General features: G+C 38.6%; 1 protein-coding gene across 1 annotated transcript; it reads left to right on the top strand.

The window, feature by feature from the left end:
- The first annotated feature begins 1,835 nt into the window (after positions 1-1,835).
- On the top strand, positions 1,836-10,863 carry FAM240A (family with sequence similarity 240 member A). The gene is made up of 3 exons (XM_032097642.1): positions 1,836-1,996; positions 9,121-9,265; positions 10,542-10,863. Exons 2-3 carry the CDS (start codon positions 9,126-9,128, stop codon positions 10,618-10,620), a joined length of 219 nt encoding a protein of 72 aa, XP_031953533.1. The 5' UTR covers positions 1,836-1,996; positions 9,121-9,125; the 3' UTR covers positions 10,621-10,863.
- The last annotated feature ends 991 nt before the right edge of the window (positions 10,864-11,854 follow it).

An 11,854-nucleotide genomic window follows, 5' to 3' on the forward strand; every position in this document is an offset into this window, starting at 1 on the left:
TTGCTTATGAAGTAAATAAGGGCTGAGGTGCACAAACAGCCTGAATAGTTTTCAGGCTGCATATAAGAGCTTAGTTGACAGCTGCCCTGCTTTTGAGAGTGAACTGTGTCTTTCCAGTCACCTGCCACCTGACCTTTTTTTCAGACATGGGTAGCGCAGCAGAGTACTAGCTCTGTCCAGGATTTCTGGATGCACCATCTGTCTTGCACAAGAGGTCACTGTGAATGCACAGATGAAATGTTCATTGTAAAGACAGCCAGCAAGTATAATAAACAATGTACCTAATCTATGGCAGATGACCAGAGCGTGCGCAATGTCTTATCACATTTTGGCTGTCCTTTACAAAGGGCATCTAAACTGCACAAATGTCAATGCATCTAGAGAATATCTGACCAGAAACACATGTTTTGGTCTGATGAAGCCTGGACGCTGAAGTTTCCTCCTGAAATTTTGTCTTTGCAAAGTTTACAGAAGTTATTGCCTACATTATAACATTAAAACAAACCCTCAAATTCATTGCAAATTTAGTTAGATGTGTTTAGTAAGAAGGGAATGTTACTCAAGCTCTGAGTCAAATGGCAAGAAAGCAGTTCTGTTGTTCTGCAACACCATGGAGGTTAGCACCACTGCTGTATCAAGCCCGGGATTAAACTTCTTTTTATAATACCATATTATTTTAATATTCACCCAGCAGATTTTATTTGTTCGTGATTTCTAAAGCCAGCCAGAATCTGAGCTGGTTGTCTAAATATAGAGTAATCAACTTTACCTATGACATGCTGTTGTTTCTTATTCTCAATGCCACATACGTATAATGGTTCTAAAGCTCTGAGATCACAATACCATTGTTATCACAGGTGTCAAGGGAAGAGTTGATTTCTGTGTTCTCGTATGATATAAGGTGGAATGACACACTGGGGAAAGTTATTAGGTACTATTTCTAAGGAGTTAATAAGTACTGTTTCATCAAATCAGAATGAATTGACCAGGTTTTGGAAATAGCTGGAATTTTCCTTTACAGAGAAAGTCTGCTGCTCCTAGGTTTTGCACAGGGTTTTTATGCTTTAAAGGAAACTGCAGAAAAAATAAATAAGTAAATATGGACTACAGAAAGCATCCATCTAATGGCTGCTGCTTTTGCTATGTGGGGTCTGAAAAATTACAACAAAGGAAGCTTAAAATAATCTGAAGTTGTACAAGAACTGCTTAAACCAGCAGTCACATATGGTATATTAGCAATGCAGATGGATTTAATGAAAACTGAGATAAGTGCATGCATCTGTCACCAGCCAAACCTACAAAACATTTTCCTCAGAAAATGAAATGTAATGATATAAGCTTTCATCTGTAATAGAGTTATAACAACTCCAAATGGTAAAACTAGTGCTGCTTTAATGCATTCTGTCAACCATAGCTAACTATACAGACAATTCCTATGACAATTGCCTTGAAGAGAACAGATTATGTGATAGGCCATAATCAAGCACACGTCCTTAGATTAACAACTCCAAAGTACCGCATACTTCCGTAAATCACCCTGTAATGCAAAACCAAGTGTGGTTTGTCACACCATTGCAGCCCCCATTGCAGCTAAGACAGTATTGTGGAATATTTCAAGCTTCATGGGAAGATTATTAAAATGGATAACACTACCAGGCATTTTAAAGAAAATTCTCATCACTTGCCAAGTCATGCTCTTTGAGGTATCTGCCAGTGTGGGAGGGATGTATGCTCTCAAGGGGGCCTGTGTTTCACAGTCATCTCAGGCAGGGGGCTGCAAAGTTCATTAAATGATTTTATCTTGCTGCTGGTTCTGATCAAAATAGCCTTGATACGATGAAGGATTTATATTACCCCCACTTCAAATAAAAAGTACCGAGGGATGCATTTCATTACTGCCCTGTGACACTGGAGAAGCCACGGCTGCGGTGGTAATATTCCTCGTTTGTTTGTGTCACACAGAGAATTTATTTGCAAGAAGAGTCCTGCTCCAAAGGTAAGGAAGTATTTGTTTTTTGTAGTGAGTTTTCCCTAATTATGTCAACAAGAAATGTGTCTGTTCGCTAACTTTAATTCTCGCAAAAGTATATTCTAGGAAAGATGAGAGTGTGAGGAAAATGCCAGGGAAGAGTGCCCAGTTTAGTGGAATTCTAAGGAAGCAGAGTAGCATTGATGCAGAAAAATATTTAGAGATAATTTCCATGTCACAATCCTGAATAAAACACCAAGAGATATGGCTGTACATTCTCATCTGGTAGGCTAAATGGTAGCCAAGGTTACATACACATACACACACTCATCTCTCAAAGGTTTTTTAACAGTGATCTGCTGCCGAGAGGCATTTTAATTCAATGGTAGACACCTTCTCATGAAACCAGGCAGGTTTTTCTTACATGTTTTCTCTGAACTGGATGATCTAATAAAGAACATGATCCCTGGGCAAAATTTACTTCTTTGATCCTAGACCATCGAGTCTTCCTGTACTCAAAAATTAAGCAACAAAGGAAAGTGCATTCAAGATCCTTGACTAAAAAATATTAATTTATTCTATATACTTGATCTTAAGAATTCTGTAGTTGTTCATAGGAGCAAGCTTCAAATGTATCCAGCAGTGGGGAAAGTCTAATGATCAGAAACAATATTTGATCTCATGAGCAAGCTACAGCCACTTTAAATATGCCTTAGATACTGAAAATTAAAAGCCAATAAAAGTCGAACAAATCTATAAAAAGCTCAGGAAAAACATTTGGACATCCTGTATTGCACGTCACTTATGAATACCTGTTTGCTTAATGCTCACCTCTGTGCAACTGACACGACAGTCCTGTTTGTGTGTGCCAGTGGCAGGATGTGTGGGAATGCAGGCAGCCACCACAGAGAGCCAGATGCAGAGAGTGGGAAAACCTGGACAGCAGAGGGGTGAAGAGAAGGTTATCCAGGGATAGTTTAGTGATATCTGCATGACTGCAGTTTTGGGCACCACAATGTAAAAAAAGACATTAGGTTATTAAAGAACATCCAAAGGAGGGCAACAAGGGTGGTGAGGTGTCTGAAGTAGAAGCAGCTGAGGTCACCTGGTCTGTTCAGCCTGGAGGAGAGGAGACTGAGGACAGACCTCATTGCAGTCTCCATCTTCCTCATGAGTGTAAGAGGAGGGGCAGACACTGATCTCTTCACTCTTGTGACCAGTGATGCAACCCAAGGGAAGGGTATGAAGTTGTGTCACGGGAAGTTTAAACTGGATATCAGGAAAAGTTTCTTCGCACAGAGGGTGGTTGGGCACTGGGACAGGATCCCCAGGGAATTGGTCACAGCACCAGCCTGACAGAGTTCAAGAGCATTTGGATAATGCTCTCAGGCACACGGTGTGACCCTTGGGGATGGTGCTGTGAAGGATTGGGAGTTGGACTCAATGATCCTTGTGAGTCCCTTCCAACTCAGCTTATTCTATCACTCTATCAAACGCAGCTCCAGCAAGAATTGGAAAGAGATTTTCCAGATGGAACAGAACTAGGGAAACCAGCCAGAAAGGTGCTTGAAAGCACAGGTCCAAATCAGTCGGGTTAAGCTGGAGGGCTGGCATGGGAAGTGAAGAGGGCAGGAGGAGAAACTCAACAGATATGATGGCAGAGAAGGGAAAAGCAAAGGGACCTTTCATGGAAGCCCTTGGCTGCAGGCTGAGGGAGAAGAGACAGTGCAGAATGGAATAGCATGCAGCAAAATATAAAAAACCAGGCATGGGAGCAGAACTAAGATAGTAACAAATGAATGGATGACCTGGAGGGAAATACAAGTATTGATTCCTCAAGTGTTTTGTTCAAAAGGTTTTAACAATTTTAATCTTCTGCCGGAGGATCGCTGAGCCCTCTAGTACAGAAAAGCAAGACAGAGAATCAGTTCCTTCCAGTTTGATAATTCCATTGTTCAGGTGTCTGATATCCAGAGAAAAGTGAAAGTAGATGAGAAGAGCTGAAGCCCATCAGATGAGAAAGACAGAATAAAACACAGTGCATGGCATTCAAAGGCATTGATATTGACAGTCCAGCAGTATGAGATGCAAAACCCGTTTAGATACCACAAGCCTCTTCTTAATAAGTTTGTTTGTCATAAAGGTATCATATGAGCAGAGCTCCGAATTTTCTATCAGTGCAAAGCATTTGAAGAATAACTATTCTTACTAGAAAAAATAGGCTCAGATCCATCAGTTTTCACAGAAAAGAAATAAAGGATTGCGGGAATTAGGAAAAAGTATAATGGTTGAATGGAGACTGCTACGTAGTGCTTGAGTGAAAACATTTTCAAATATTGAAACTGTCTAACCTGCCTGTAAGAAACAATCTGCTAGATGCACACCTGCAACTCCTACTACTATAACTCAGTCACATGTCAGTATGGTTGTCAGTTTCATAAAAAGAAAATTCCTGATACATGAAGTCCAATTAAATTGATTGAAATTTACACCCAGAGAAAAACCTCCTGACTGAACACACATTCTGGTAAGAGCATGTACTTCAAATTCTGCCAAACAAAGAAATACTGGTGGCAAAACAAATCACTTGCCTAGAATTCCCTCATTTCATAGCAAACTCCAGACCATAGTGTTTACAAAGGAAAAGTATAGATTGGTAGTCTGTAATGCCGAACTGCAGATGAAAATAAAACCTTACAGTATACATGGAAAGTCACACATCTTTGCTCATGATACACTAATGGATTTTTGGAAGAGACCGAGACAGTTAGGGACTTGGGTGCACCAGAAGACTATAGCAGCTTTCCCCATCCTCAGGCTGGTGCTCCAGATCATCTCCTCCCATAACTGCTGAGAAATGAGGCAGTAAGGAAGAAGCTGTGAAAAACGTCTCCTCCAAGTTGCTCACAAGTGTCTTCAGGGCTCAACCTACTCATGAGATAAACTTCACTGTGCAACCTGCCACACAAACAAAAGGGTACAGGGGATTAGACTAAAGTGCTTTCTTCTGCCTCTAAAGAGTTTTAACCAGAATCTGGAGACCTAAGTTAGACTTGAAATGAACCTGCTTCTCCAGGCAGGAACTCAAAGGAAGCATCAGTCAGCCCTTTGAGATGAGAAGCAGAAGATAAATGACATATCCTAAACCCAAGGAAAAAGAGGGAAATCATGAATATGATCACTAGTACTATTTTCCAAAATCAAGACAGATTTCTGATTGTTTTTACATCAAACAGTACCATTAGCATAGATAGTATTCTCTCCTATATATATCATTCAATTTTTACTATTCAATGCATATATAATAACCATAGTCATAAAGCATGGTCTAAGTAAAGTCAGAATAATAAAATATTGTATTATTTCTAGGGAAATGCGTAACACCCTAAAAACTCTGACTGACTGTGCTTCATAAGAAACACAAGAAGGAGGAAAAATCGCTCTCCTGACTCATTTGATGCTTTGTAAATTTTAAAAATACATTTCATATAACAATGTGTTCTAACACAGGAATAACATCCACACTTTTCTTTACATTTTTTCTTCTAGCTAAGAAACCTTTGACTGCCAATTCTCTCAGTGAAAAATTGTTTCTGGTGGTGGTAATGTTTTCTCATAGAAACAGTGAGTTTCAGCCTCAAACTATTGATTTTTGTTTTACAAAGAAGTCAAGATGTCACATCAAATTGATCTTACATTCCTCTTTTGTTCTACCAACATAATTTTTGAGTTCCAGCTCATAGTGTTAGTGTCACAGCTTCCCTAACTTTGTAAGACCTCCTTTAGCAAATTGAGACTACATAATAACAACCTGCTCTAAAATTATTAAATCTAAAAATAAGCGATCATCTTTATCATGTGTTTGATAAAGCCTTCCTAGAATTTATTGTGCTATTCCTTTCATTTGAGAGCACCTACATTTGTTCATTGGCTTGCAACCAGGGGTCTGTCAGAGAAGATTAGCAGAAAGAGCCTCTCATTATTGTTCTCTAGAAAGATTGTCACTAGAGGCTTAAGAAAAGCTTCATTTAGTCCTAGCTGTGGCAAGGCAGTTTAAGTCAGAACTAACTGTAAGATCTATAAAAGTGTATCACAAGTGCCTATGTGCTTTAATAGTATATTTCTGCCCACCTGTTGCGTTACAGTGAGATTGTTTGTTCAAGCTGCTTTGGAGGCTGCTTCCATGGAATCTTTCCCATTCTTCTCTTCCCCTGTTAAATGAGGTCCCTTATCCTAACTGCTTTGAATGAGGCTTCAAGGCATGAAAATAAACTGTTTTCAGGTGATAACTGCTGCTGCAAAGTCATTATACAGGCTTAAGTCTTGTTACACTCCTCTGAAAAAGGCTGAAGCAGGAGAGAAAAATATGAGAGCTAGCAAAATGGTGATAGACTAAGTCTGATATCCCTGACTGCTCCCACACATTGAAGGTTCATAGTTTATGAAATGGATGGATGGACAGAGGTGAATTTGAACATCTGTATACAGGATGCATAAAGGCAAAAGAAACCAGGTGAGTTATTTCAGCAGAGGTATTGTGAAGTCCCTACAATCACCACGTGAACGGGCTCAAATAGATAATTCAAAATATAAGGTAATAAGGTGATTCTCCAGTTCAGAAAAGCAAATGCTGGAGTACTTACATTTTGGGTTTATCAAGGATCAGTAATGATGCAGAAACTCTGTGTTCAGTAACTTTGATACCTACTTGTACATATTTGAGTGTTCTCCAGAATTAGGGGAAAAGAAAACAAAAAGAGTATTAAGAACTGAGGAACAGAAAAGTCAGCACCAGGATACCCGTATGTTAACACAATATAAAAGGTTAGGAAAGAAGAACAACTTGAACAGTGCTCTTAGTGTACCTGATCAAGCAGTCACAAAGGAAATACCACAGAGTATAGACAGAGAAAACCACTAATTTCTCTCCCTGCCCCAGCTCACCCCCCACAAAAAGAATAAGACACCCCCTGCCCAAAACCAGTAACAGGTAATACTACACACACTTTGTGGTCTCAACAAGGTTCTAACATTCTTCTAAATACTGCCAGCACCAGATGTAAGGTGAATAGCAATGTAAACTACTTCTGAATATGTCTTTTATTTGCTTTAAGTTTTTCTTTGTGATTTTTTGCTGTGGGGGCAGGTGTTGGAAAGATACATCTATAAAATGCATTAAAGCCACTACCAAGAATGTATACAATCAAATCAGGAGGCAGAACATTAGAAACCAGTAAAGAATGTGTGTATTCTGAAAGTGTACACTTGGGCTCAATTACACCTTTTAGCAACTAGTTCCATAATTTTGCCTCATTCAGGAGTGATATTTACCATCATATATATATATATATATATATATATATAAAATGCACCCCCAGAATATTGGACAGGAATTCATAATAATTCATAAGGATGAAGCTATTATGCTTTGCTATCTCTTCTGATAAAGAAACCAGAAGACATTATCTCCTGGCAGTTTATGTTGGAGCCCCAGGTATACAGGGGAATTTTTCTTCCTGCACTCCAGAAAGAGTTATTCTTAGAGATTAAGTCCTAGGGTGGAAAGCCCATTAGTTTTACTTAGATGGCTTTTACCATATCTTTTTCATACCTTTGAAGATTAGTCCTAGTACACAAAAAGTTTAAAGGGTAGTAACTGCCACCTGGGAAGAAATATTTGTGTTGTCATTGATATATATGTGGATATTTATAGAATACTTGTATAAAGTGAATTTTTGACCTGCAATTGGTTATCCCCTAGCACAGCTGTAGGTGTTCAGCAATACTTGCAATTCACATTACAGACTAATGTCAACAAATATACATCCAGTTATAATTTGTTCAGGACAGGAAAATAAGCTCAGCAATTCTTTTCTGCAAGAGTCAGGCTCAAGTACTGTGCTTCTACCATTTGGAGGCCATGAGCTGATATATGAAGGTTTTACAGGGAACCACAGGGGAGTTACAGGGGAATCCTAGCAAAATCGGGACCTCTTCAAAAGGGCTGGTTTTGTCCTCTGCTCATGGAGTCTTAATAATGTGTCTGTCAATTTTTCATAGAACAGCCAATTGTGTATAGATTATCAGCTCCCAGTTTCGTGTTTTCTTATGATGCCTGGCAGGGGAATGGCAGAAGTTTCTTCAAGCTTTGCCAAGCTAGCCTAGAGGGGCTTGTTTACTATCTCTCTGTGGCTGTGATTAAAATAAATTACAAATAATTTCTATTAATTCAAAAAATGTGTGAGAGAGCCCTAAATACTTGTTAAAAAATTAAATATTCTGTAAAATATTACAATGGCATGTTCATGCAAAAGCACATAGCAATTTGAAAGGCAGCATGGATACACTAATTTCATATTTAATGAAGTTTTGAAAGTAATGATACCATTTTCTGACTGCAATGTGGCGTAGAGGGAATTTAGTGTTAGCCCAAGAAGAGTCCTCATGAGGCAAATATTCTTTCCCTAGGATAAGATTCACTCCAGAATTTATTTTTAAGATGACATTAACCAAAGCTGAAAGTACAGCATTGTCACAGATATACAAATATACTCAGTGAATTTGCTCTCTTTTGAAAATTGAAGAAGAGGGGATAATATTTAGTAAACAAGGTGGTTTTTGCAAGTCAGCAACTTAAGAAATTATGTACATAGTTTATATATATAAATTTTCTCCATTTTCAAATACAGCTAAGTGCTAGAATTATTAAAGACAAATTATCAGAACAATAGCCACTTTAACATTTTAGAGACATGAAAATAATGAGGCCAAAAATCCCATTAGATACAGCAATTTTTATTTTTTTTTTATTTGTGAGTACAGTAAAAAGTATCCTAATTGCTAAATTACAGAATACAACAGTCCTGTCCTGATTGTGAATGTAAATGTCACAGTCAGATGGAGGTGAGAGATATTTTAGGTACACAAGTAAGAATTCTAATCACTATAGACAGCATATCCTCAAGTGTCAGAGCTAGGAAAGAAAAGCTTAAATGGTGAGTCATGCCCACAGTTATCCTGATCCTACTAAAAAAAGGACTGTGTGACCCTAACGCTGTGAAAATCCAAAACATCAAGAGTGTGCTTTAGCCAGTGAAAACAGATGACGAACCAGTAACTTTTCATAAGGTTGTTTCAAATTTTTCCTTTAGAGGAAATGAATAGCCAATATTTGCGTCATGAAGTGCGGGGTTGTGAAACCAGTGACCTGAGGAACTTCTGGGAAAAGACCATTGAACAACAGACTCAGTATCTGCAATATGAAAAAGAACGTCAGCGAAGAAGCGCTCTGACAAAGTGGGTAATCTGCATCCGGAAAGGTTACTTGCGTTTGCATTGTAATTTTTTTGGTTTTTAAGTAATACCTGTACTTAAGTAATGCAATGAAACCTTAAAGTAATTTATATTTATTGAAAATAATAAAGCTTTCCAAATTAGGATGCTAGTGCTAATGTGTCTAAGATATGACTTCATAGGATAAGAGAATAATTCACTCTTGTTCCATAAATGAGTCCAAAGCATCGAACTTTCTGAAGTTACAGGACAATATTTACCAGTGCAGACTTGTCTGTTCAGAGCAAAGCCAGCACAGATGTGTACCTGGCCCACATTCTTTCTCCGTAGCCTTGTTTACACAAGAAAATAGTTTGAATTACTTAAGATTGTTTAATTTGTGTCAGGTAAATCCATTATAAAGCAGATGGTCCAAGTACACTGACTAAGGCAGCCACCATTCATAGCCACATCTACCTTATTCAGTCACATTCAGCTGGATCAGACACTGCGAGAGAGAGCAGTCACAGCAAGATCAGCACAGCTTTACTCTGCATGAACTCTCCATAAGTTGAGGGCATATGCGAAGACATACACTTTTGTTATTTACTATAGTTTTTTTGTCTTGAGATCATTCAGTGAGAAAGCAATTTTCCAAAGCCTTCCTCATATCTCTCTTTGCATTGATACTTGAAAATTAAGAGCAAAGCTAGCCTTACATTACTAACCCTGGATGAAGAAATGCTGGGATTAGTCTCCAGCACGTTTTATCCGTTTATGACTAACCTAATCTCAATGTTACTACTCCTCAGTTGGGAAATTCCTCCCTCTTCTACTTGAGTAAGCTTTTCTGTGGTACCTAGATACTATCAAAAAGAAAACAAAGGGCCACCTATCACCAAAAGCTGCCTACTACGGGTCTAACAGAAGCTTCAGCGTGTGCAGTGTCTCCAAGACAAACAGGACAGAGGAGGCGGGAGACGGGGGAAGTGCTGGATGATGTGACCCAGCAGGTGGCAGCAGGCAATCTCCAGCGCAAGTGGCAAGTCACTCTGGCACACAGGCACTCGAGAGAGGGCACACTGGAGATGGAGATGAACCAAAAAGCTCAGGTGATCCCTTATTGGGATTTAAGAGCCAGTCCTGACGTGCCATCCAACAAAGAGCTCTAAAGGGGCAGGAAAATTTGCATGACTACTGGGAAAAAGCACCAAAGGGTATCATCATTCAAAAGATGAAGAGTATAAATCCATTACCTGTAAAAATATGGGGACAAGCTGATCCATGTTTCTGTCCCTAGGCTCAGAAATGAATGGATGGAGAGGCTGGAAAAACGGATAAAGATGTTGAGGACCCAACCTGAAGACCCATCCAGCTGAAGAGCCCACACTAATTTCATGTTTGGGAGGAAAAGAAATTTGTTTTGTAAGAGGGATGCAAAAGCTGAAGTCAGTTTTACTTTGTAGCTTAAACGAGCTATAATTAATTAGCTGTCATTGTTAGAAGTTTCCTATGTGAAATGTCAATTGTTGCTTTTAAGATTATGCATCTGTCTCTTCATTTGATGAATGGAGAATATAGTACTCTGAAGTATTTAACACTAATAAATCATGGTTCACTGACATGTAGATGCCTGGAAAAAGAGTTTAGTTGCACAGTTGTGCTCTGCAAAAGCATTTCCTCAACATTTCAGGTTTCTGTATAGACTGACTGTAATAGAATGAATTTAGACGGTTAAATGAATAGTAGAGAATTTAATTTTTTACACAATACAGCCCAACTCAGATTAAGAAAGATGGCATTAAGAAAGTGAAGCCCAAACTGGTGGAAGCTACAGCTGCCATGTTAGAAGTCACCTGTGAAGTTGTTAACACATATATACTGATAAACAGCCTCTGTGAGACACCTACAAGAGCTGCCTGATTAATTGACATCAACCTAGGCAACCCATATTAGCTAACTTGAGACATTATATCAGCATTGATAGAACAACTTTAAGCTTTGAGACTGTTCCTGGTACCTGATCTGGCTTGTCTAGAGGTGAACTGATACTTACATTTCATAGAGTAGCTTTCAGCACTTTCACAGCTGTCTGTCATCATGAATGAAAAGCGCATTTTTTCTTCTAGCACTTTTTCCCTCTAAGACCCAGTATTTATTCCTTAAAGACCAGTACTTTCAGAATCTAGCAGTTTTCCTTGCCTAAATTTGTCATTAGTCAAAAATGTTTCTTGTTGCCCTCCTAATTCTTCGTTAGGAAATGTGGCATTTCCTCCAACAATATCAAAGCATTTCAATCGGCTGGTGTAATCAAATCACTTCCTTTTTAAAGTGACTGCTTTGTTGCCACCAAATGATTAGGGTAATGTACTGCAAGATGGGTTGTTTTGAGTATGCTAAAAAACTCTTCTCTCAATCACTTAACCTTTTAGTCCCTTTTTATAAGACTGTTTCACTACCTCTCTAATAACTCATATTGTTTCAAGGCAAAGAAGAATTGAATTGCCAGTGAGGCAAGAAGAGAACAATGGAAGGGTTTGGAGTTTTTAAATCTTTAGAAAATCTGATCTTTTTAAATCAAAACAAAAATTTGAAGTGCTATTTTTTTTCCCC

The sequence above is a fragment of the Corvus moneduloides genome, chromosome Z, assembly GCF_009650955.1.
Source record: "Corvus moneduloides isolate bCorMon1 chromosome Z, bCorMon1.pri, whole genome shotgun sequence".
Taxonomy (NCBI): domain Eukaryota; kingdom Metazoa; phylum Chordata; class Aves; order Passeriformes; family Corvidae; genus Corvus; species Corvus moneduloides.